Here is a 27,462-nt window from a genome sequence, read left to right on the forward strand (position 1 = left end):
TTTTTAAAGCACCACTGTGGAATCGTCGATAAGAAGTTTACGGAAGCACGTGTAAAAACAAAATAATGCCACATGGAATCGAATATTTAGTTAATAATTGTTAAAATTTTCAAAATGGTAAGAGCAGTTAATTAATAAAATATTCCGTTTTTGTAAAACAAATGTACTTTGTTGGTGTACAGTGAATTCTGTAAACAAAATTACACATTAATAAAATATTGACAAATTTACGGCAATTAATCCGGCATCGTGTAATAATTAGAGGCGATTACTTGGTTTGCCACACTTTCACAGACTGTCAGTAATTTGTTAACTCACTGAAAATTAAAATAATGTAGAATTTTAATGGGTCAAACACAGAATACCAATGGTCAAACATACTTCTATCAGTGCTATGTCAGTAGGGACCGCGGACACTTTTTAAATATGGTAACTTGTTTGTTATACTGAAGAAATACCTTTAAAAGAATAAAAATAATTTTAAAAAATTAAATTCAATTAGCCCTGACCCTCAAAATAAAAACATTGTAATCAGGGTAGGTAACTCCGTTTTGTAAAAAAAAAAAAAGTTTGGCACACTCAAAATTGTAGGAATGTATTCATTATTTTCAGATAAAATACCTTCAGTGCCATTAATATAATCAGTATAATCGACTAACTGGTCATTATAATACCCATCCACCCTCAAAAAGGGTTCAACATAAGAAAACGGCCATTTTTGTTGCATAAACATATATCGTACAACATGTGGAAATTGGAATGTAATAAAACTCATTTGTGCATTACAAATGAATATTACCATCATCGTCATGTGTAACATGTAACTCCTCATTCGTTACCCACATTATCACAGCATTCAATTGTACAGAGTAAAGAGTAAAAAGTGATATACAGGTCAATATATAAGAGGACAAAATGTGTACCATTAATGTTGTATCTCTGTCAAAATGTCAACTTGTGTGTGTGTGTTATATGAGAGAGAGAGAGAGAAGTGAGACAGAGAGACAGTGAAAGAGGGGGAGAGAGGAAAAGAAGGACAGAGCAAGAGAGATAACAGATGTATATGTGTTCGGTTTTGGGAAATTGAGTTTCTTCATAATTACAAAATTTGGAATAATTAGAGAATGCTTCATTGTTGTTTGTATGGCTTATTAGACAGCCTGTCTTTGATTTTTAAAAAATAAGTTAGTGGCATTAAAAAACAAAATTACATCATCCATGCTGTGTTATTGAGACAATTAAATACACATTTAGTGCTGCCATTGTCAAAGGTGTGCAAACAGTGGTTTAATTGGTGAAACAAAAAGTCGTAGAATACTTGGTTAGGATTTCAGAAAGTTTTTTTACACATTAAGTATAATGTCAAAGTTGACATTTTTACCTGGGTACCACTTTAATTGATTACAGCCAGTGCTCCACAACTGGTGTTACAAAGGCCATGGTGTGTACTATCCTGTCGGTGAGATGGTGCATATAAAAGATCCCTTGATGCTAATCGAAAAAGAGTAGTCCATGAAGTGGCGACAGTGGGTTTCCTCTCACAATATCTGTGTGGTTCTTAACCATATGTCTGGTGCCATATAACCGTAAATAAAATATGTTGAGTGCGTCGTTAAATAAAACATTTCCTTCCTTCCTTCCTTCCTTCCACTTTAATAGTTGAAATTTTGACTTGACATTTTGTCCTACATCCGTTAATTATAAAGATGTGGTTATAGGGATTATTTTTATGTGATTCCCTAAAAACAGATGTGTCAGGGCCACAATAAATGTATTCATAATAACAAATAATTGAAAATGTAAACAAATATCCACCATCTTGGATTGTAGTAAACAGACAAACAGGAATATGTTGTTAACGAGCAATCACAGTTATACAATAAATCAAAACATCTAAATTTTGTCATGTACTGCAAGAGTAATAAATTAAATATAATTACCTCACAAAAATAAATACTTGCAATAACGACATCAACACTATTTTTCAATAATTAAATGCGGTATCGTCATTTTTTCACTTTGTCACTGAATAAAACGTAAAGAGGCAAGTAACATGAGTTCTATATTTGTTATAAAGTTTTATTAATGTATTTTATACCTGTTACAAGTACTGGTATTCTTCCAATATTAAACAATAAATGTTTTATAGATGTTAACTAACATGTGCTTTTCAAACCTTGCATTCGGCAATGGTGTAACGGATGTGAGTGGCGCTACCAGTCTTCCGGTGCGGTCTGTAATGTCAGGGTTGAAAATTAGTAGTTGTGTGGTTGCCAATGGCGATCTTTATTGGCTAAGGGCGACTTCAAATTTTATAACTTTAGATAGCCCGTTGGGCGACTATCGACTTTAAGGTTTAAAAACAAAACACACTGAAATCGAATGTGATAAAACAATGTGTCTGTGTTGGTGCGAACTACAGATCTGGCACCAGACGACATAGACCATGAAATAAGAACAAATCAGATCTAAAAGTCTTGACACAAAGACTTACATGATGAAATAACCATACAAAGATTACTGTACTAAACAATAAGTATGTTTTTATGCTTGTTTGTTTTGATATTTTTCACATCTCTAGTTTGCTTTTGATATCCATATTTAATGCATGGACCAACACACACACACACAATCGAATGAGCATTTGGCAAAATAGTGGATGATTGCATGGATCTCTACCTAGTGCCTCGCTTATAGGACAGCCACTCCCACTTCTGATGCCGATCATGCATTAGGAGATGACGATTGTCAGCTTCTATTTATTATATTTATACACCTTACAGTAAACATAGCAGCCTGTTTTTCTCAAATGGCCTCCTAGTCATACTTTCAAAGATAAATTGGAATAATCATGACTGATGCCTATTGACCACTGATTAAAAATTGTTCTGAATGTTATTATTTTTCTTTCTTTTTCTTACAGACAGCTTCAGTTCAGTCAGTGATCAACAACCCAGAGAATGTTGCAAATTCGGTAAGACTGTCCTTCACACTTTATTATTTTGAATTTTTATATCTTCTGAATATCGAGTACAGTTTTTATAACACATGTAATGCAAATTTGAGTCATAATTTGGGAATTGAAAAAAAAGGGTTCTGATTGAACAGGGCTCATGCTGTCAGTAGGTCAGATTTGCCAAATGCATGTATTTGCTTGAGAATAACTAGTTAATGATGAACAATATCGGCGTTATCCTGCGACGGTAAGAATGGGAAATTCTTCGAGGCTTGGCTAGTGGAATTTCCCATTCAGTCAGAACAGGATCAAGCCAACATCCTACATCATTAACTATTTATCCTGCAGTCCGTAAAATTAAGGGGAAAGTTATTATTTGTGTTATTTTAGCTACATTGCATGATGACCTAGAGGTCAAATGAACAATTTTGCAATGAATCTATGCACGTGACTTTGCATTAATCAATCATCATAATAGCAGCCAGAAAGGTTGTATTGTTATTAAAATTTCTCATGAAGTAGACATTTCTCAATAATTTTTCTTTGGTATATTTTTCCAGTGTTGGGTCTAGTTGTAATTTTTAAAATTATATTTTAGGGAATTATTGATAAACAATCTGGTTAATCAATTTTGATGCAAACATATTGTACACCATTGCAATAGTTATACAGTATGTATTTATAAATCACATTGTGCCGTTTATATTGATATCTTATATGTGTATGATTTTTCACGATTCGTTCTATTGCAGGGAGATTTGGAAATGAACTGGGCAATGAAAGCATATGAACATGCTGAGACATATTTTAATGTATGTGATATGTAGTATTGTTTTAAAAAATTTTGTATTTGAGGTAATAAAACAAATATTAGTTAAAGTGTGAAATAAAAAAAACTAGGGAGAAAAACATTTTGTTGCTAAGTAGCATAATTCAACTTTTGTCATAAAAGCCCTGTTAAAAACATTTTATTATTTGCTGGTGTAATTATTTAAAATTCCTTATTTGAGTAATATACTATTTTTACACATTCTTATCATTTATTAAAATATCATTATTATTATTATATTTGTGACTTTTATACTTTTTACTGAATATAATCCTCTTTTTTGGAGGAGATTTACATGACATTGGACTTTTTTTTTGATCTATGTTATTAGACAACTAGACTAAATTTATTTTCATTAAGCAATTTTTTAAAATCATGCTGCAGTTAAAAATGTTACAAATTAATAATAGCTTTAGCAGGGTTTCTGCTAGAAATTAATGGATATATTTGCATTATTTTTAGACAGATGATAGTAAGAAAACTGCTTTCTAAAATTTGTCAAGCAGTGTTCAATTTCAAAACATTTCAAACTCTTAACCCACTAGTAGGGGCAATTATGATCTATGTGTTTTTTTATAACATACTCTCAAATTAGTTTCTGAAAGCAAGCCTGTTGAGCACCATTTTCAGCATGCAACTTTCCTTTGTCTGGTTAATGGGTTAGCCTTAGATAGTTGTCAAGTACGGTACTGCTTTTTCTTTCTTTTTTTCTTGCTTATATCCAATTAAGATTCAAGTACGCTGTCCTGGACACACACCTCAGCTATCTGAGCCGTCTGTCCAGAACAGTTGGTTAGTGGTTAGTGGTTAGTGAGAGAGAAGAGGGTGTAGTGGCCTTACACCTACCCATCGAGTCGTTAAAACTCTGGGTGGAAGTCGGTACTGGGTTGTGAACCCTGTACCTACCAGCCGTATGTCTGATGGCTTAACCACGACACCACTGAGGCCAGTGAAATACTGCTAAAAACTTTGTCGAAACTGTTATCTTCAGTACAATGTAAAATAGTGTGTTATAGTGTGTAAGGAATGAAAAGATTGATCTTCCAAGTTGATAAAATTATTTGTTTGGGGTTGTGTGAGGGTTTCTTGCCCTTCTAGTACTTATTGGTAGATTTATCAAGGGTATAGTATATGCGGGGAACGGTGTATATAAAGACCTAGCCTAGTGGAGGCTTTCTTCTTTTACTTTAGACTGTGCTGCAATTAATATATATATTAAATACTTGACGAGTGCTTTAGTTTAAAATGTAATAGCATGTTGTTAAGCAAACCTTTTTTCTCTTTCTACTATACTGACTAGTTGGTAAATTCTTCATAGTTTTATGGAACATTCTTCTTTGTGGTACCAGTAATAATGTACCAATATTTTAATTTAATTTTATTTTTAATTTATATCATTGGTTATGTTTCAGATTATATGTTCTGTGGACCCAACGCTGCTGAAATTAACACAAAACGATGATGCTATTTATAGCAAGTTCAAAAAAGATTTCCGATGTTTCAAACTTGATGTCTTGGATGAAGAACAGCTAAAATCTGCTGGTGCCAAAGTGGTAAAAGACACTTCTTTCTTCTTTTTTCATTCATACAAATGACATACCTTTCTTACTTCTAAACATTCTCCAGACTTTTATTATTGAAAGATATTAGGTGCTGTTTAGGTGAACAGAAAAATGTTGACAACAAAGTGAAAAATGTGGGATGAAGTGCGTGTGTAGAAAAGATTCAGAAATTCTCTTTTCTCCCCTAAATATTACTCTCATCTTCTTGAATATATGCTTCTCTCTTTTTTGTATGTCCTTTAAGAGCAGTTGTTAGTGACAACCTGTATTTTATGAGTTAAATTACCAGAACTTACAGAAAATAACAAATTTATCATTTGCTGAAGATGTTTTGGGTTGGGTTGGGTTTTTTAAATCTTAACACGTTAAGTCTGATTCTGTTTTACTTTTCAGGCCTGGCGTGAGTTTTGCGAGCACTTTAAAGATGAAGTGGAAAGCCATAACTTTGGTACACTTATTCGGTTGAACTGCAAGGAAGGCTACTCTGACAAGAATTCAATATTTGGTGTGTTATAACAATGTAGCAGACCATATAATACATGTAGTTTGTCTGTTGGTAATAATAATTGATTTAGAAAGAAAATCTTGTGTTTTGAAACAAATGTGCAGTGGAGAACGGAAAACAATTTACAGCATCCACATTACTTCAGCCCTCCACAAATTCTGAATCTGCACAACTTGAATTTCGGATCGTGCAAAGAATATTTGTTTGTATTTTAAACAAATTCTTGACGAGACACTTGTAATTTGCACTAGACAATAACAAGCACAGCAAAACGTACCAACTCGGAAGTCAATTTTGATCCTTTTTTTTTAAGAGGTAACAAATGTTGTAATTACGAAAAATTTAACAAAGTATGGGCTCTATGGTTTAATCTTTTCGATAATAATTAAAAGGCTTGTACACAATATACTTTAGCATAAATGTGCACATAATTATTGTTTTACTGAATTACCGGTTTTGAGACAAGAAAAAAAAAGGCACTCATGGACAACAATCATTACCAATAATGGTGATTTTTCTTCTCTTCTGCAGCATTATTATGTTGCTTTATCTTTTTCTCCTGCTACCTCTTTTCTTTCACTCTTTTTTTTCTTCCAATTCCCAGATCAGAAAAACACTGTATAAACTGTTGCTTTAATGTGTCGTTATTTTGTAAGATGTATATGTACATCAGTGAATCAGGGCCCCAACCCTGATACTGCTATTGCGATCTGGGGTAATAAATATTTCAAAACAAAAACCAAAAATACCCCCAAACAAACAAAATCAAATGTTTGATAGTTGTTTTATTTTTTTTATCTTTTGTTTTTCAGGATATCGTGTTCAGTTCTTGGCAATAGAGATTGCACGCAATCGAGAAGGACTAAATAGTGATTTGCGGTTTACACAAAAATCTAACACAAGAGAGCATACAGCAGATACTTAACCTTTATTATAAAAAACAATTCTTAGCTTACACCATATCCAAACTTGTTATCTCTTCCCGATGCATAACCTCAATTATGAATTGTGCTTAAGCCTTGTATGCTTCACAACAGCATGCTTTGATAAGTATATTAAATACTTACTGTATACTATCGTAAAGGTCCTGGAGAAAAGTACTTAGTTCATTTCCACAACTTTATATATATGCCAGTTCCAAAATTTAGAGTTGGAAGTCTAGGTATACTGATGTTAGGACAACTCTGCAATTTGACATGTTTCTGTTAAAATGTGATCTGTGCACATGAAACAGAATCTTTGTATGATAAATCATGTTGTTGTTTTTCTCAAAATGAAGTAAATGGATATATCACATTTTGGAAATGAACTCTTCACTTATTCAACCTTGTTCTAAGAATCCATCAGAAATGTTAAAAATTCATTGCTGTTAAGTTTGTTATGGCAGTTGGTAATCTTTAACAACGTCAACAACTGATTTTTAAAGCTGTTAACAAATACTGCCTTAAATAACTTTAATTAAAATACAAATTCTGGAAGCTGGGAGTGTTCAGCAAGTTCATTCTTGCAGGCTTGAAATCCTGGGAGTGTGGAATTCAAACAGACTTCATAAAATAAAATATGAAAACAACACTGGTACATGATGTCATCAAGATAGTTATTTCAACATAATTTGTTACAATGACAAACATGATGAAAATATTTGTAAAAAGAAGTTACCATAATCTCTGTTGGACAGGGGGAAACTGGATGGAATTGAGGATTTTCCTTATTTTAACCGAGACATTAGAAACTTACCAATGCGAGGTCCACAAGATGCGAGTGAATAAACTGTTTAGCTATTTTCAGCAGTCGATATTATGTGGTGCTTTAAAAGTTGCTGGGTAATTTGAAGTGTTTTCTCAAGTAGAAAATGGAATAAATCTTTTCTTATGTCAATGATGTGGTCTTACTCAGTCTGTATTATCCAGTTTTGCCAATTGGTATGGAGTTGGTTTGTATAACCTCAGCAATTTGTTTTTGCATTGTCTAGACCAATCCACCATTTAATAATTGCTAACTGCAAGACAAATGTGGAGCTTTGGTTGCTGAATTGATGGTCATCTTTCAAGTCCTGAGGAAGAATGACCAATATGGATATACTGTAACCCATGCTTGGCAGTTTGGAAGAGGTGTCGTGGTCTTAAACTGGACTTTCCAAAACAAAAATCTCACCATTGTATACATAGCGAGCCTTCATTAGCCGAGACTGTAAACATGATGTACAGGTATATATAGCCATTTTGTGTTGGACATCGTAACATTAGTGTGCTTGCGTGTCATGAAACAAATACACCATTCTTTTTTAGTAAGGCCCATCTGAATGTTTTTCTTCATTTATTATTATCGGTTACATATCCGAGTTTTTACATTTTCAAGAAATTGTTTTTTAATTCTCAATGTAACACTCCAATAAAAAAAAAAAAACAATCTTGTTAACAAAATCATTTAATAAATAAGTATAAATAATGTTTCAAATTTTGGTGAAATAGTTGACAAAACATTAATAAATACCAATTCATTTAATGTTTTGTTGCCCATTAACTTTCAACTACATGAAATAGGTGGAAGACTTTTCCCAGAACTGTATTCACTTGCTCGAGGCCATCCAAAAATAACATGTAGTAACTAAATCCACCATTTTAGTGAGTAAATATCTACATACTGTTATAGGGTGGCTGTGATTTTTTCTTTTTCACCTTTTTAATCGCATCACTTTTGTTGCAAAACAAAGAAATGAAAATAATAATTAATCATCTTAAAAAGAAGAGGGTTTCCCATGAGTTATTCATCAAAGAACAAAGACAGGACTAGTTTTGGGTAGCATTCAGAAATTAAGAAGAATTTTTATCTCTGAATGTGGATCAGCTTTGCATTATTTTATTTTTTACTTTTTGGTTCACAAAGTTTAATTAAAAATGAAGTTAAATATAAAAATTACATGATTTTTAGGTTAAGCAATACATAAACCGTAGCAATGAAAACATTGTGCACATTTTGGAAGAAAATCTACTTAATGAATACCCTATTAATAACTATAGTGTATTATAGTTGAACAATGTAAAATTTAAATATCATCGTTTACAAATGGGGGTGGTGGAAAATCACATGAGTTATGGTCAGATATACTGAAATACAACTTGATACTAAATCCACTACCAATTCATTAGTGGTTTATATGACACACCAGACTTGAGATTTTTAAAGTTATTTTTTGCTCTACAATATCGTAAAACCATTCTTTGTAAGCCAAGACAGATTCCTATAATATACTGCTACACTTCATCTGATGATCCTGCATCAAACAGTAATAGCATTATTTCTAGACATAACTTTCTCTTTTGGTTCAGTGGTAAGAAAAGGTCAAAGTGACCAAATTTATAGAATACAAGTTACAAGATATTTCTACAGTCACAAAATTTGATGTTCCTACAAATACACATTTGTACTTGACTGACTGGGTTTTTCTTGTTATGTACAGTTATATTAAAATGTAGGTCAGGTAGTTTAATTATGGTATGTGACTCGTGGCTTTCTCGAACATGCAACCATATGAAGTTTGATGACCCTGCATCAAATATTATGGACAGAAAATATATACAGACTTGACGGAACATGAAGACCTGGGTAAAACATGGATATAAAAAAGTCGGCTAATAAGTACATATGACAGTATTCGAGATCACAATATCAAGTATTGTACCTCACATTCTGCTTAAAGTGACAGACCCTAGTTTTTAAATACTGTAAATCGCAAAATATTAGCGAACTTAAAATTTTGAGAAATCCAAATAAGTGACATATTAGCAAAATAAAATTTTAGCACGGTCATCATATCAGAAACTGAAAAAAGAAAAATCTGTAGGATTAGGTTAAATAATACTTTTGATCTATTTTGATGTTATGCAGCTTACAGACAGCAGAATGCATGCTAACTATTGTTTGCTATCAGTAGCATGTAACCATTGTTGTGTTCAGTTAATCACCGAAAATTCAGTCACACAAACATTTTTCAAGCCATTTTTTTTAATTCAGCATCACAAAATATTAGTGCCTTTAGTGGCCTCGCTAAATTTGCTCAAGTTTTATACTCGATAACATTTCCTGATTTACAGTACTATGATATATTTTTCACCATTGGAGCCATTTTTTAAAATTAACTTAGAATATCCATTTTCAAACATATGAAATATTTCTGGCTATCCTGGTATATGTAATACCCCGAAATGTAATAAGTATAGAGCCGATCTTTAGCTATTTTCATAGGGTATTTCCCCATTTCAATGTTACAGACTATCATTTCAGACTATCATTTCATGCTATTTAGTGTCCATTTTCATGGGATGAAACAGGTCTGCAACTTAAGCTAATACATACATGACATTTTTATGTGTATCACTGTATGAAGTTGTTAATTGATAAATCCCATCTTACATTACATTACAACACATAAGTAGGATGGATACATGTTAAAACATTACACCTTTATGGCACAAAACAGCAGTGGAAAATAAATAAAAGAAATATCTGAATGGTCAGCTAAAATTAATAACACCAAAGAGAGTTGGAACCATCTTCAGTCCATCAATTTGTGCAGACTGAGCCAGGCTAATGTCTTTCAAGTTCTTGATGTCATGTTCGAGTTTTGCTTCATATACCTGTAATGAACAAAAACATAATTTTTGACAAACACTGAACTATGTATCATAGCCTCGTCCAATGGTGGTGTGAGGTGTGTAATGTAACCAAGAAAAAAAAGGTTATAGATGGATAAAGAAAACACTGGAAAGGGAACACAAGAGAAAAAAAGCTACATATGATGAGTCGCAACTTGCCAACAATATACCAAATAAGGGATGGTTAACAAAAACTATTAGATTCTGTATATGCAAAAGTGCATGACGAAAGGAATTTTAAAATGTTTTCACCTTTAATTTGTTCTGCCAAGTTTAATTTGTGAAGTTTTTAAATATAAATTATGGTACTCTCTTCTTAACTCTTCGTGGGTGGTAAAGCACTAGCTTGATGTGCCGTTAGTTTGGGATTGATTTCCGTTGGGCTATTTCTCATTCTGGCCAGTGCACCACAACTGCTATATGTGCTATCCTATCTGTGTATATAAAAGATCCCTTGCTTCTAATGGAAAAATGTAGCGGGTTTCCTCTGTTTTACATCCGATAGGTGGTGATTAATTGGAGAAAACTTGAGTGTTTTCTCTTTTATAGATACATTACCTGTTCTCAAACAAGTGCACCTCCCCCCCACGCAAGTGGTCTGGTCCGAACATCCCAACAGCCAATGGGATGGCCTAAATTCTTCTACTGCATACTGCTCTCTAGTTCCGGTCACATGACTGTAACTTCCTTCTTTTTCCCTGAGCACATCGCACGGAGAACAGGAAGCGGGGAGGCCCGGGCGGGATGAATCTTGAGGACAGGTAATGTATCTATAAAAGAGAAAACACTCGAGTTTTCTCCATTTCTATAGACATTACCTGTCCTCAAACAAGTGCAGCATTCAACAGATGGTGGTGGGTGCCGAGATCCGTAGATGCTTGTGAAAACTCCCCAACCGGAAACAGGCTGACTAGTGGAAGAATAAGGCCAACCTTGGTAAGCCCTCATCCTAGGGATGCCCGTCACAGACCAATGCAGGTGATGTTAGTAACAACAACCAGAATGGTGGCATCCGTCAGCAGTGGCAGGTACGGCTCCTAGAACACATGGACCAGGAGGCGGAAGCCACATCTCATGCTGGTTCTGACAGGGTGGGAAGACGTAGCCACCAGGGATGCAGGTGTTAGGTAACCCTCACGTATTGAAGTGTTATAGTTTTTCAATAACAAGCGACAACCTAATGAGGTGCATCCGTCAGAACATTGAACAAAACAAGACCCCCGAGTGTTTTCTGTCTAGTACACCAAAGATCTGTTAGTCCAATAACGACAAACAATAACCACATGCAGTGCAGGGTAAAGGTTATCGAGACAAAAGTTCCGGCACCAGTACGTGAACTGTGCAAAAGAACAAAAGTCTAAGCAATCCTCATCTGTCGATTTGATGGACATCTCGGTATGCAGCCCAGAATCAGACAGACATCAACGGCGAAGAGGACGGCTTGTATTCAACAGAGTCTGTGCAGCAACAACCGGACCCAGATGATGGAACCCCTCAACGTCTTCTGTGGAGACATCCCTCAGATAATAGTTGGCGAAGATGGAGTCCGTAGCCCAGAACCAACCAGTGATAATGTGCTGAATGGGTGTGTTGCAGTGCAGGGACATCGTGGCAGCCAAGGCACGGAGTTCATGCGGATTAGAAGCAGACGGAGCAGGTAAACCCTCCTTCTGATAGGCAGTCAGGATAGAAGACCGGATCCAGGTGGCCACCGTGTTCTTGGTAAGATCCCTCAACCGACTCTGGTTACAGGAAAGGAAAAGTCTTTTGCGATGTTGTCGAAAAGATCTGGTCCTCTCGATGTACTGGTGCAGGGCTCTGACAGGGCACAACGCCACGTCCTCAACGTCCGCCGGACCAACGATAGAGGAGAGGGCCTGCACAACATACGAACGAGGCGCTTGGTCTGGTAACTGATTCTTTGCAACAAAGTTCATGAGTAACCCCAAGTTGACTGCACGCCGATCTCGGTGAAAAACGTACCAAGTCTACATCAAGAGCATGGAGTTCTGAGACACGGACAGCCGTGGCAAAACCAAGTAAAAACACCGTCTTCCGCGTCAAGTCTTGCAGGGAAGAGGATTCGATCGGCTCATAAGGTGCGGTCGATAACGCTCGTAACACCAGATTCAGGTCCCATCAGGTCCCGAAACCGGTGTACTTGATCTTCAAGGCGAAACCCTTTGATCATCTTATGGATCTCAGGAATACCCGATAACTTCGTTCCAGTAGTGACATCACGAACAGTAGCGATGACCGAAACGTACCCAGCGATGGTAGACCCCTTCAATCGTAAAGTGGTCCGCAGATACAGCAAAAAACCCAGCAAGACGAGGTATTTGAATCGTCTGAGGGTTGAGTTTTTTTGCCGGACACACCATCGGTGAAGACAAAGCCATCTGACGTTGTAAGCCGCATTAGTAGATGATCTGTGCGATTTCAAAATGGCCGCCGTAGACGGTGAAGAAAAACCTTTCTTCCTCAAACTCTTGGAGATACAGTCCACGCGTGCAGTTGGACAACTGCGGATGTGGATGGTATAGTCTTGACGTGGGATGCAGCAACAGATGATCCCAGTCTGGCAGCGATAAAGGATGTGGATCGGCAAGACGTATTAGATCTGGATACCACATGAGTAACAGGCGACAATGGTACAGCTGAAACCTCTGAAGCACCCTTGGAAGGAGGATTGGTGGAGGAAAAGCGTATGTGTCCATCTGTTCCCAGCTTATGGCCAATGCGTCGAGATCCAGAGCTTCGGGATCTGGCACCGGAGACACGTAAACCCTCAGCTGATGGTTGAATCGTGTGGCGAAAGGATCGATGTTTGATGTGCAAAGTCTGTCGCACACCCATCGAAACGCTTCGGGATGGAGCATCCATTCCGTCGGATGTGGAGACAACGGCCGAGACAGTGTGTCGACTAGTACATTGGAAACCCCTGGAATATGGCGAGCCCGAAGTTACAACGGAATCTCGTCAACCAGCTTGTAGAGACGATAAGTCAACTGCAGCAGACTGCTGGAGTGGGTTCCGCCCCGACGGTTGATATAAGCCACTGTGGTGGTACTGTCTGTGGCAAAACAGCAACCGGCTAAAATCCACGGTCGTCACACCACCCGGTGCGAAACAGCAGCAGAGACCATCTAGACAGCATCGGTCACGAACTCTGGCGGTAACAACAGTGAACGTTAGTGAGTTGATAAGCCGCAATGATCCCTGTACCACGCGATGGCTACCATGAGAGAGGCGCCTGACGGCATCTCTTGCCAATGAAGGATGACGTAACTGCCAACATCTCCAACAGGCTGATGTGTAGATCGGCTTCATCTGTAAACCACAGCCACCAACAGGGACTGGACTGCAAGGCGACTGGTAACCGGATCAGCAAATCTGCGTTATTATACTGAATGCATGGATTCAGAAACAGACTGGATACCGCGACCTCTAAGCGTCAAATGTTGCGCCAACGTCAAAATTACTCTTGCAATGATACATCATGAAACAGTAATAGAGTGATTCAGGAATCAAGACATCGGAAACAGCGACCCCGTGATACAGGCAAGAGCCAAGACAGCGTAGCAACTCGCTACGCTACATGCCCGATATACCTGGAAGTGAAGCAACGCAAAACAGCAACCGGCTAAAATCCACGGTCGTCACACCACCCGGTGCGAAACAGCAGCAGAGACCATCTAGACAGCATCGGTCACGAACTCTGGCGGTAACAACAGTGAACGTTAGTGAGTTGATAAGCCGCAATGATCCCTGTACCACGCGATGGCAACTGGATAACTTCCGGAACCAGCGGAAGTAGCGACTGTCTTGCATCGCCACCGGATATAGAGAACGATCTGCCGAATGTCGCTGAACCTTCCTCGAACATCGGTGCACGGGATCTCAACACAAGTGACCGGACCAGTAGACTGTCTTCGTCACCAACCCGGAACGCTTGTAACGTCGAACCCCTTCACGGCAAAGAGACATATGTAGACCACAGGTCTGCCAAGATTACCGGCTTGTGCTGAAAGTCGAGAATGGATCGCTTCAGGCAAGTCGGTTGACGATAGTGTGCAATCGTAGTGCACATTGACGTCACGGAAGATATAAGGTAGACCAACATCAAAGTCGACGGCTGGAACAAGGCATATCCTCTGGCATCCTGCACATGAGGAGTTATGGTCGCCATGTACATGTACGCTGAACTGAAGCCATTGACAGGACGTGCCAATCTGTAAGTTCCAGGAAGACGTCTGGTCCCGCCGGAAACAGCGTCATCCAAAGCCGGCGCCACACCGTTGAAGGATAGATCGAAGACGGGAGACAATCAGTCACAGCCATGTGGGTCACTGCGTCCGGATCTTCTATAACGGAAGGTGCCGACGCATCATCTGGAAAATCAGTCAGTACCCTGGCACAGGCACTTCGATCCAATGTACTGGCTGCAATCGGAAACACGGACCGTGGACGGTCCCGTCAGGAGCCGGTGTAAACCCTGAACGCCGAATCAGCTGCCGACTGGTGTGGACTCTTCTTTCGTCTGGTCCCGCCGGAAACAGCGTCATCCAAAGCCGGCGCCACACCGTTGAAGGATAGGTCGAAGCCGGGAGACAATCAGTCACAGCCATGTGGGCCACTGCGTCCGGATCTTCTATAACGGAAGGTGCCGACGCATCATCTGGAAATCAGTCAGTAACCTGGCACAGGCACTTCGATCCAATGTACTGGCTGCAATCAGAAACACACGGACCGTGGACGGTCCCGTCAGGAGCCGGTGTAACCCTGGACGCTGCACCACTTCGATCGATCACGGGACCACTTCGATCGATCACGGGACGAGGGTACCGAACGGTGAGCCGATGACGCAGCAATCTTCCAGTTCGTTACAGGGCTCCGTCTGCTTGCTGGAACAACGATCCGCAAGGGCCGGTTACTGGTAGCCATGTAAACCGACGGGGGCCTGTGGCAGCCAACGATCAAATGCCGACATCTGCCGGTGGAACCTCCGTGGCGATCATCGAAACCGGACCCTTCTTGGCTGAAACAGGTGGATGGGCCAGCGGTGGTAGCATATCAGATATAACAGCCAGACAATCCCTCAGTGACAGGTGGTCCGCCGCATCCAGATCTTCCAGCACCGCAAGAACCGATACATCATCAGAAAGTCACGTAGCACCCGTGAACAAGCCAGTCGCTCTGGTCATGGCCCGATGGAGATACCGGAGAACCGGACCGTGGGCGGTCCCGCGGATGACCACATCGTCGTTGGATGTGGCAAGGACGGCAACATGTCGTAGACGGCCGCCAAGCAATCCCTCATAGGCATATGGTCCGCCGAGTCGGGTTCTTCAATGACAGATGCCGCAGGCGCTTCATCACCAAGTCTCATAGAACTCGAGCACAGGTCAATCGATGTACCGTAATGGAAGCCGCCGGTTAACCGGACCGTAGATGGTCCCGTCTAGCCCTCGGAGGCCTTGGAAGCCACATCAATTGAAGGTTGGCGCTGACGATCTGTGGAACCCGTAGGAGCCATACAGGTCATGTGGAACGGCTACGGTCCCGGCTCCGATGCGCCGAAGAGGACTTCCCCGCCGAAGATCGGTGAGCCTTGGAATCCGTGGAGCGTCTATCTGAATGAACCGGCTTCTTAGAGGGCTGCGTAGAGACAGCAGGCCTGTCATCCGAAGTCTTAGGTATCGGTGGAGCTGAAGAAGCCGCACCCCCTGAAGAGGGGACTGGAACCGGACCTGACCCCGAACCCGCCGGTTTGGGTAAGGTCGCCATTGACGCCATTGTTTCTTCCAGCATGGTCGGTAGAATTGAACGTAACACTTCCGCCACGGAGTCAGCAATCGAAGGCGAAGATTCCACCTTCTTGGTCCTCGAAGATTCCACCTTCTTGGTCCTCGCTGACACCACCTTCAGGTAAGCCGCGAACTCGACATCAGACAAGCCCGCACAAAGGTCGCATCTAGAAGTGAGGCCACACGAACACGACAACCTGGACATAAGTCGTGTGGGTCACCGCCGGCACTAACTTCTTGCAGCGTAACACGCTCGAACTAGTCGCCTGAACATTATCAGATATGATAATAGTAATTTTTCAATCTGTGAAAAGAAAGAAAAACCAACCATAACACAAATACAAAGTCGGTAAATAAAGACGCCATTTTGCAAATGGCGTCCGACACGACAACCGGCGATATAACAACATTTCATGTAATTAACACTTGGCAAGTCAAGCGAAATACGCGAAAGACATACGAAAGCTAACGAAAATTAAGGTGAAAAACATTTCACCCAAACACAAAGCCAGTCAACACAGACGCCATTTTGCAGATGGCGTCCGACACGACAACCGGCAATATAAACAACATTTCATGTAATTAAACGCTTGGAAAGTCAAGCGAAATACGCGAAAAGAACATACGAAAGCTAATGAAAACAAAGGTGAAAAACATTTCACCCAAACATGAATACAAAACCAAAGGTCTTATAAAAAAGTTGACTCCAACAGAGCCAAGCAAAAGGACGTCCAGACCCTTTAGCGAAGAGAAAAAGAAGGAAGTTACAGTCATGTGACCGGAACTAGAGAGCAGTATGCAGTAGAAGAATTTAGGCCATCCCATTGGCTGTTGGGATGTTCGGACCAGACCACTTGCGTGGGGGGGAGGTGCACTTGTTTGAGGACAGGTAATGTCTATAGAAAAAATCAATGTGCTATAGTGATGTTGTTTCTGTACAGTGGTGAGTGGATTTTGACAAACTTAAAGGGAAGATAACCAGGCTTACACACCTGTAGTTCTTGAATTTCTTTACACATATTCAGGTTACTGTCCTGTGTGTTCTTCAATGCACACTTCAGCATTCTTATCTCTTGTTCACGCTCTGAAAGTGACAAATGGAAAATAAAAAGAGAAAAAAATTCCCAAAACTTTATTACATGCATAAACAGACACAGCATACCAGCTAGAAATCCCACCCATTACAGTTAATTTTACCTCGATCATAATCGTACAATCCACTCAGTTCTTTTGAGATAATATATTTGAATTTATGAAATACACATCAACCAAACAAAAACACAGGTGAAGGCAATAATTGGAAAAACAGACTATTAAGTAATAATGTACATTAAATATAATTTAACATGCATACCAGTCCAAAATGCTTGAGGTGAATATCGCTTTAAGGAGCATACTACTCTCAAATGATTTCATTTAAAATGAAGTTATTGTATCATGCTTTCACCTAGGAACAGTAACTCTAGTAAATGTGTTTGAAAAAGACAAGAATAAAAGCAAAAGCTATTGCTGAAACGAATTCTAAGTATTTTCTGGAGGTCACAAATTTCTTAGTAACTGAAAAAATAAATTGTAAAACCATTAAACATACTCTCATGATAAAATTTAGTATTGCAATAAATAAGGAACATTACTGACCATAATTTTTATGTACAAAATCTTGAATGAAGTTTTCAATATTAACAGGTGAGGACAGTCTCAGTGAATCGGCATTCAGATCGTTGTCGGAGAGAGATCCCAGACTCTCAGATGCCATGTCCACCACCAGGAGAGACGTCGTCGACATCACTTCATGCTGTTGGTGTTTGTGAATTTCTTTCTCTAATTCACCTGGGAAAGAGAAATGAAAATTGGATTTTCGACTTCTTACAAAAAAGTAATGAAAAACAATGCATATATTAACAGAATAGGGGAATATGCATTTTTGTTTGAGGTCAGGTGAAGTAGAAAAGAAATTGAAAATTCTATACCATATAGAAAGAAAACAAATGCTTGTTAACTGTGCATGCAGAAATGCATTAAATATATGAAGAAGGATATATTGCATACAGTGCTATCTAGAGGCCAGTTGCAATTACAAATACTTGAAATTATTTTTAAAAACATGAAAGATACTATTTGAAAAAAAATTTGAGATATCACATATTTATTTTCAACACGTGTCCCAAAATGTTAACCATATCAGGCACATTTGTGTGTACAGTAAAGCCAAAAAACAGACATTCATTGTACAGTAGTATGAGAAAGAAAATCACTAATATAAAAGTGTAAACTACAAACCAGTCACTGCTTGTAAGTGCTGTCTTCCAAACATATGTTCCTTCTTGTTGTGGAGAGAACTGAAATACTGTCGACAAATCCGACAGTACAACTCACTGACACAGTCTTCCTGAAAACAATGAGAAACCAGAATACTGCACAATGACTGACTGACAATTACTAAAGCCACTCACTCGAGTTCTCTAGGTATGTTCTCTAGGTATGTATTTTTTTTTTTTTTAGCTATCAGAAACATGAGAATGACGAAAAACATGCTGGATTGCCAAAATTGAAAATTTAAGTAAATAGTTTGAAGTAATGTGAGTTTTTCCTCCTTTTTTTTCCTTCTAAGACCCATAAGTACAAAATTGACTTGGGGATAAACATAAGTTGTGTGCCTGACAAAGTAATATAACATAAACTGGTTATTAAAAAAAGAAAAAAGTTTTGTTTAAAGACACCACTAGAGCATATTGATTTAACAATCATCGGCTATTGTTTGTCAAACATATGGTCATTTTGACACAGTCATAGAGAGGAAAACCACTACATTGTTTCCATTAGTAGCAAGGGATCTTTTATATGCACTGAACAAAATGTTCCGTTAACCTAATACTTTTCGCCACATATTTTATTTATAAATACAAAATGCAAATAATCTGTTAAAGTTAAAGATATGAAATAGAAAAACATATATTTTAATAAAAATATTTATTATATATATATATATATATATATATAGCAATGAAATATATAGATCTACAGAAACCATAAAAGTGATATCTGATGAAAAGTCATGTTTTCACTGTATTTTAGCTACAGTGAAAATAGAGAAATCTTATTTCTTTTTTTTGTAAAAGTTCATGATTAATTTTTTTCCTTTTGTCTCGTTTCTTCATATTTAAGTCTGATGATTACCAATGCATCTGATCGTATTTGAAAAATAAAAAAATATAATTTAAACAACTGTACCTATGAAAAAACGGATATTAAGTGCAATTACAATAAAATATCTAAAACGAATTGAATATGAAGCTAAATAATGATGAGACAATGTAAGTTAAATTTTAACGGCATTCGATTTGTTTTGTTTTTGTCCGTTTTTTGGAGGATCTTTTGTCAGGTATGTTTGCACAGCAGTATTATTAATAAAGATAATTTTTATTCAGATTTCTTTTAAAAAGTCTATGGTCAAGTAAATTTTCTGGAAAAGTTCCATTGGAAGAAATATATCACGACATTATATGTTTTCGATAGCTAAAGCAAAAGATATTAACAAAAAGCGAAAGATTTATTGTCAAAAATTAGGAAAGATGTATATAATAAATGGACCATTTCATGGTGTTTTTTCTCATAAGAGTTTTTTGTGATGTGTTAAAACCGAATTTTCTCTCATTGCTTTGCAATTCGTGAAAATATGGTTTTCACACATCACTCGTTGACATAAAAATCATATTAAAACCCCCATGACATATCCTCTATATAGCAAAAGGGAGAGAGATTGAGGGAATGGGGATATGCGTGTGGATTTTGTTTAGGTTTTTTTCCACTCTTTCTCTTACTCTATATTTTTCAGCACTTTATAAACTTTTAAAAATTGGTCTTTGTAGTAAAAAAAATATTTGACATTAAGTATTGCATTTTGGGGTTTTACAGTTTTACTGTATGTATATATTATAACTAATGTTGAAATGGTGAAAAACTATGATAGCCATTGTAGTCCAACACTGGCCCATCATGGACTTATGAACTAAAATTAACTAGTTGCAATCAAATCATCTACTTAATAAATCCCTACCTCTAAATCAATCATAGGTGTGGTATAAGCTCCGGAATCCACCCCAGTAGTACCGTCACCTAGTTTAAAAAAAGAAGGAGATACTACTACTAATAATAATAATTAAGCAATAAAATAAGGTACATAAATATCCATCATGTGAAACAAAATTAACATTTGATTATTACATCCTACAATTAACTATAAGTGTAAAACATATGGTGAGTTATCTTCTGTTTTTTTAATTGCACTTTCTCACTAACAGGACACAAATAAAAGACAACAAAGCTTAGCATATCTACCAAAGGGAATGAAATAATATACATTAACACATTTTGTGTTCAGTAAAATATTTTTACCACAGTCATTTTCACAATATTAGCATGTAACCCAGAAGGCGGACAACAGACCTTAGTCATACTGTATGTATCTGTATATTAAAATGTAAACTTACCACAATAGTTTTTCATCTTCTTCTTTCTGACGTAATTGTGGTATGCCTCCGACTGATGGAAGGTCTTCAGTTCCGCTATGTATCGTCTTTTGTCCGCATCGGCTTCATTTAAATATTTCTGAACAAATAAAAGGCATCTAAATATTCATAATAGGAAGATATAAAAAAAAATGCAAATATAAAAATGGGGACAGATATTAAAAAATTAAATAACATAACTTCACAAACAATAGCAATGCATTACTTCAGCCACCATTTCATTTTTTGAAAAGTTTTGGAAACATTTTGTTGTTTCCTCAGTTTTTAAGTTCAAAACTCAACCCAAGTAACCCATTTAGTGATAGCTTAGACATTTAATGTAAAGTGCAGGAATGCTGCTTGATTTCCTGGGGTGTAAAGATTGTAGACATAAGACAGGTTTTTTTTTAATAGCTATGTCTATGTATTTCCTTTGTTTTAAACAGTATCATATTTTGTTCATCACGAACCAATGAAATATTGTACTTTACATATATGATAATTTAACATAAGAATGACAATTTATTACAATAATCATTTACAAAAGATTAAATATGTCGTAAATATTATTAGTAAATTGTTAGTAAATTTGAAAAAAAACAAATCAGATTATATGACCTGTCAAACATGATTTTACAACTGTTAATCTGTTACAGTGCCTTCCTCAATATATCATGAGAATTTCAAAACTGATAAAATGTGTGAAAAACCAGTCAGATTGTATTACTCAGTAAGTGTTTACATTTAACAATAAACACCAAGTCTTTTCTCTAAAACTGTTGACCATGTGCTGTTAATATAGCAAAAAACAAACACTGGCTGTAATCTAGATGACACTTTCTTCATGTTAGTTTAGGAACTTGATAGCAGAACAGATTTTAATCATTTATATCCAGAAGATGTTAGGCAAATTATATAACCATTCCTTCACATCAGAATGTAGAAACAGGATCAGCAAAATATTTAGACATGTATGTAGATTCGATTAACCACTTTTAGTAAATATTAGACAACACCAACTTTGTAGTTTGCACATACTTGTTTTTTGTCTGGTGGCATTGTCGACCATTCCTGACCAAGGATTTTTGTTACATCGGAAAATAGCATTTCTGGATTACTTTCCTTGATTTCCTGTCTTCTGTCTATAGCATACAAAACATATCTAAAAAATAAACAAACATGTTTACTTCATAACTGTTCAGCTTCAGTTAACAAAATATCACAATTCTAACAGAACAAATTCAAAATAGTTTAGTAACTAATCAAATAATAATAATAAATAACATTCTTTTCTTATGTTTTGTCTTTTGAAAGGAGTACATCAGTGTTGTAATATTTCCATAAATATTATATTGTAATTCTAAATAATTCTAATAATCATTTAGAAATTATTAAATATGTAAAACTAATCAGTCAATCTAAAAAAAATTATGATGTTGGGGTTTTTTTTACTGACAAAAAAATTAAACATCAATTAAGGTCACCGTAGTTTCTGTGGAAACAATTTAAAAGTTTTATATGTTAAAGTTTTGTGAACAAGTTTTATGGCCCAAAACATAATGAAGCTGGGACTGGTGAGTGTGGCAAAGATGCCATGTTATCAATATATATTATCTACGTTCATGTCATTTTAGATATATTATCGTCTATAAACAATAATTAAGAGAATACCATATTAATTAACATTTTCTTTTTCAACTGGTACCATACTCGCCAGACCCAGCTTCAGTGTGTTTTAGGCCTTACCCTGTCATTGGAGCTCTGGGTGTATGCACTTCAGGTGAACTCTTTCGTTTTTTCCCTTTTGGCCAACCTCCCTTTCTTTTCTGAAAAATATTAATAAATGAATGCTGAAAGACAACTGTCATAGTAAACATGTGAATAAAAACCACCAGCAGAATTAAATTCAATTACAGAATTAAGTTTGTAACATTAAAAAATCATTAAATCTATCATTTACATTTTAAACTGCTGGGCTGGTGCAGTCAAACTTGTGTGGTGCCTTTCATTAACTTCTTGGTTCTCCAGATAATATTAGATCGCATAATTTTGAGAATTTTAACCTGCATACATTTCTCTTAGGTGGCTGCCTAACACAAAATTCTAATGGAGTTTGCAAGTTTCACTGGATGCTCATATTAACATAACAAACCTTGGTCTCAAGAATCTGTTGACCTTGTCCATTTGACATTGATGTCACAGATGTGGTTGTAACCGACGACTGTGAAAACCCTGTTTCGTGCACCAAACTGCCTGTAACTGTCACAGTATCAAATATGTGACCAGGCTGATCATCTACATTAACAATGTCACTGTCCGAATTGACCACAGATCCATCAAATATATGTCCTGGCTGACTGACCATTTCTCCATCCGCTGACACAACCCCTGCTTCAAACATGTGACTAGATTCTCTACATACACCGACAATGTCATTCTCTGCGCTGACAGCGCTACTGTCAAACATGCTCCCGGGCTGTTGGCATATGCCGACAACATCGTTGTCTGTGGTAACGACACCATTGTCAAACATGTTGCCTGGCTGCTGACAGATATTGACGACATCGCTGTCACTTGGAACCGAACTTCCATCAAACATATGTCCAGGCTGGTCAGTCTCAACTCCATCGTCTGGTTGACAGCTTGTGAACAGAGATACTGCAAGGAAACGTGCATGCATTAATATAGTTATCTGAATGTATCATAACATAACAAACTGCATCCTGAAACATGGTAATAATGAGTTGATGGTATAAATAATGTAGTTTGTAACAGGGCAGTTTAGTATATTTTGTACCTTGCAATATTGCAATAATTTGCATTTATTTTGTAACCAGGGTTCGACAAATCCACTAGCCCTTGGTCCCAGTGATAATTTTTTTGGTCTGGGCTAGTGGAAATGAACAGCTATATTACTATAATATATAGGGCACTAGATAAAACTTTTGTGAAGGCTAATGACTTTCTCCAGCATTTGTTGAACACTATTGTAACAGAGTTTTAACAAAAATATGCATATTATTATATAAAACACATTTGTTTTATATTTATGGATATACTAGTAACTAATATATGTGTATCATATGTAAGATTTTGTCATTATGAAAAAGAAATTTTGTCTTCTACTAAAGTAGTAAAGTTTAAAAATATAAACATCATAGGGACATCAATGTGTTCTATTTAATAAAGTTTATTTTGTTTAACGACACCTCTAGAGCACATTGATTTATTAATCATCAGCTATTGGATGTCAAACATGTTATTTTACTGACCACCCTATAATAAACTCTTGGTTAATATATCAGTACCAGCAAGAGGCATCATGTGTCTTCCATGTTCATCAGCTGTGGTTGAAATACTGCTGTACGAGACACACCCAGCTCCATCAGCAACAGACAGCACTAACCTACAGGAAGCAAACAATTATGTACATCATATTAACTACTCATTGGAAAGTTAAAAAGAACAATAAGAGATAGATCTGTCACTCGCCAAATATGCCAAGTACAAATTTTAAGAACAATGGGCAAAGTTTATTTTAATTTGGAAAAAACTATTTGTGTAATGATTAATATCTTGTAGGAAAATAATTATAAATTTTGCATTTTAGAGATAATTGCATTTTCAGCAAATTTTTCTGATCACACAGAGTTAGCTTGTCAATGTATTTTATGATGAAAAAAATTAAAATAATGTTTACATCCTAGCAGAGTTACTGTTCAGTATAGATTTCAGATACTGTACAGTACATTAAATATATTTTGCTGGTTGAATGACAGCAGTTGGTGCCTCATATTCAGGGCTTCTAGAACATGTAGCCAAACACCTGTGACGAGTGTTTTGCACAGTCATGCTATAGTAGTAAATAGTTTCTTCAATCATGTCTGAATAGTATGCAAGAAAAAACAAACAAACTCAAAAACATCCCCAATCAACAGCAGTAATGTCACCATTTTTGTTCACCAAGTTCATATGCAAAATCTATTTATCATCAATATATACTATCTAAAAATTAATCTATCTACCAGTTTAATTTTATTCCCATCTAACCTCAACAGACAAAAACTATTTCTAGGAAACCCAAACATGTTGTTTACACTGATATTCAATTATTTGTTTTTCTAAGTAATACACTGTAGGCATAATGCAAACAGTCACCAGTCAAGTATACCAAATTAGTTTACATTGCTGATAATGTTAACATTTTGTAATGAAACTGATCTAAACAATATATAATTATTATTTATCTCCTCGGCCAGTACATATAAAGTGTGGTACCTTGTATTTGATTTAAATAGGATAGTTAGTTTGTTTTGTTTAACAACACCACTAGAGCATATTGAATAATTCAGGGCTTTCTCTGGCACTCGCCAAATTCGCCAATTGCGAATTTCAAAAACAACTGGCTAATTTTATTTTAATTTGGCGAAATAATTTCATTTAATTCAATGATATTTTGATACAAAATAACTGGGTTTCTGCCATTTTTTAAGTTTTAATAGATAATTTGACAAAATGTTCTGCTAACCCACAGCTAGCCCTGTAATTAATCATCGGCTATTGGATGTCGAAAATTTGGTAATTCAGACTTGTAGTCGTCAGAGGAAACCTGCTACATTTTTCCATTAGCAGCAAGGGATCTTTTATATGCACTTTCCCACAGAAAGTAAAGCACATACCACAGCCTTTGACCAGTTGTGGTGCACTGGTTGCAGCGGTTGCAAAACAAAGTACTGATAGGCGTTGGAACTGACAGAGTAAGAGTTGGGGGTTTATTGAGAGCTACAGACACTCAGTAATTGGGGCATGCAGGGGGGGGGGGGGGTGCTCTATGGGCCGGAGTCTGTTACCACAGAAGTGTGCAATGTAGTCCACTTGTAATGCATATAGTTGGTGAAATTGTTGGCCCAAGAATAGAACAAATATGACTCAGTGGTTTTCCGTTTTTAAAAAAAGCTATTTTCCGTTTCATGTTTTTGTAAATTCCATTTAAATTCCGTTTCAGACTACAATATGTAATTAACAATTGAACTAACACAAGTTGTGACAAATTAAAGGGTCCGAGAATTGACTGGCGTCGATATTTGTCATTAAATCAAAGTAGGCCTACATATTAGTAGCGAAAAATCACATCAGGAGCAAAGGCTACAATTATAATAACTACATAAAGCATGATTGTCCAACAATGAAGTGCACAAAACGTAAACATTTATTTTATCATCTCTTTGACAGTCCAACGTCGTCTGCAAATTGAAGTATGCGCATGAAACAGCGGAAATAAAGTAACATTGCAATGTTCAGCCAGCCGTTTTTTTGCTAAACGTTTGCAAACATATTTTGACTGGTGGTTCCCGAAATGGTCATTCGGTTTAATGTGTTGCGTAAAAAGACATTTCGCTAACGTTAGCAAAGTATTTGATTGGTTCCCACTGTGACCATTTGGTTTACTGTGAAGCGCATAATCCAGTCTAGCGTTTGGGAGTAGTACTGCGCACAGGTCAAGCGTCAGTTTTACAGTGTGTGGCAATAGTAAAATAGTAAATTAATTTTTAACTGACTGGGTCTAGTGTGCTCATGAATCAAAACAAAATATATTTTAAAAACAAAGGCAATGAGCAGTAATGGATGCTGGATTCGTGGGAAACTCAAAAGTTTTCCTGAAAAAATTAACCCATAGAAGCTGAGCTATACATTCAGACAAGAACCAAGAAAATATGAACTAGAGTCTGAGCAACTGTGGCGAAAATAGACGTCAGAAATGAGGGTAGTAAACGTCGCCTGCGACGCGCGACGCCTTGTTTTGCAACCACTGGGTTGGAATGAAAAAACACCCAATCAGTTGAAAGGATCCACTGAGGTGATTCGATCCTGTTACAAAATCCAATAGAGGGATAAACAGTCAAATGTAAAATTCCTAAGTTTGCATTGTGTAATTGTTGAACATCTCATAATCAGTTTCCTTACCCTCTTGGAGTTTCCACCAAAACAGCATTTTCTGGAATTAATGCTGATGAAAGAGAAACTGGTGTATCAGAAGGTGGCATTTCCACTTTGATGTGAACAGTGTCCGAAAAAGACCCAACACTTGTCAGTGGGATAGAACTCAGTGAAACATCAGCTCCATTTAATGTGACAGCATATGTGTTTCCACTACAGGGATCGGACTCCGAAGTTGAAAATTTTATTTCGTTATTCATATTCTTATTCAGTTATTATGTTTTAGTATGCCAATTCTAATATATTTTATGTTTCAAATCTCCATTTCAATCGTTTGTGAAAATTCAGTCACCAACAAAAATACATTTGGCGATTTAGGCTTAGCCCATTGTGATAGAGATAGCCTATGTAAGTATGTTCATGATTATGTTGAATAAATTCGCAACTGCAACTTGCTGCAAGCACAGTGCGCTCAGCCACACATTATGCCCATTTCTGCAAAGCAAAACGCTCTCAAATGTGCATAGCAATATATATAAATGGTCGAAAACATCAACTGTTTTTGTTCAATAAATAACATATACTGGTTTTAAAAGAAGTAAGTTTCGAAATGTCAATTTGTTTCGTTGTTTTGTTCAAGGAAAACATCCACCATACGCCAGCGGAAGTACACAAGGGAGATAATTTATATATGTGGTATTTT

The 27,462-nt window shown here is 36.9% G+C and overlaps 2 protein-coding genes across 2 annotated transcripts; one reads left to right on the forward strand and one right to left on the reverse strand.

The window, feature by feature from the left end:
- Positions 1–3: 3 nt before the first annotated feature.
- LOC121383430 (protein PBDC1-like) lies at positions 4–7,730 on the forward strand. Its single transcript, XM_041513447.1, has 6 exons — positions 4–117; positions 2,924–2,974; positions 3,709–3,768; positions 5,198–5,338; positions 5,741–5,852; positions 6,665–7,730. The coding sequence occupies exons 1-6, from the start codon at positions 115–117 to the stop codon at positions 6,775–6,777; spliced, it is 480 nt and encodes a 159-aa protein (XP_041369381.1). The 5' UTR covers positions 4–114; the 3' UTR covers positions 6,778–7,730.
- On the reverse strand, positions 6,762–27,462 carry LOC121383426. The gene is made up of 11 exons (XM_041513444.1): positions 26,787–27,462; positions 24,131–24,228; positions 22,975–23,480; positions 22,569–22,648; positions 21,861–21,984; positions 20,805–20,922; positions 20,372–20,430; positions 18,595–18,703; positions 17,953–18,144; positions 17,307–17,398; positions 6,762–10,489 (listed from the first exon to the last, which is right to left on the reverse strand). The coding sequence occupies exons 1-11, from the start codon at positions 27,017–27,019 to the stop codon at positions 10,367–10,369; spliced, it is 1,734 nt and encodes a 577-aa protein (XP_041369378.1). The 5' UTR covers positions 27,020–27,462; the 3' UTR covers positions 6,762–10,366.

The sequence above is a fragment of the Gigantopelta aegis genome, chromosome 10 (genome assembly GCF_016097555.1).
Source record: "Gigantopelta aegis isolate Gae_Host chromosome 10, Gae_host_genome, whole genome shotgun sequence".
Lineage (NCBI taxonomy): Eukaryota > Metazoa > Mollusca > Gastropoda > Neomphalida > Peltospiridae > Gigantopelta > Gigantopelta aegis.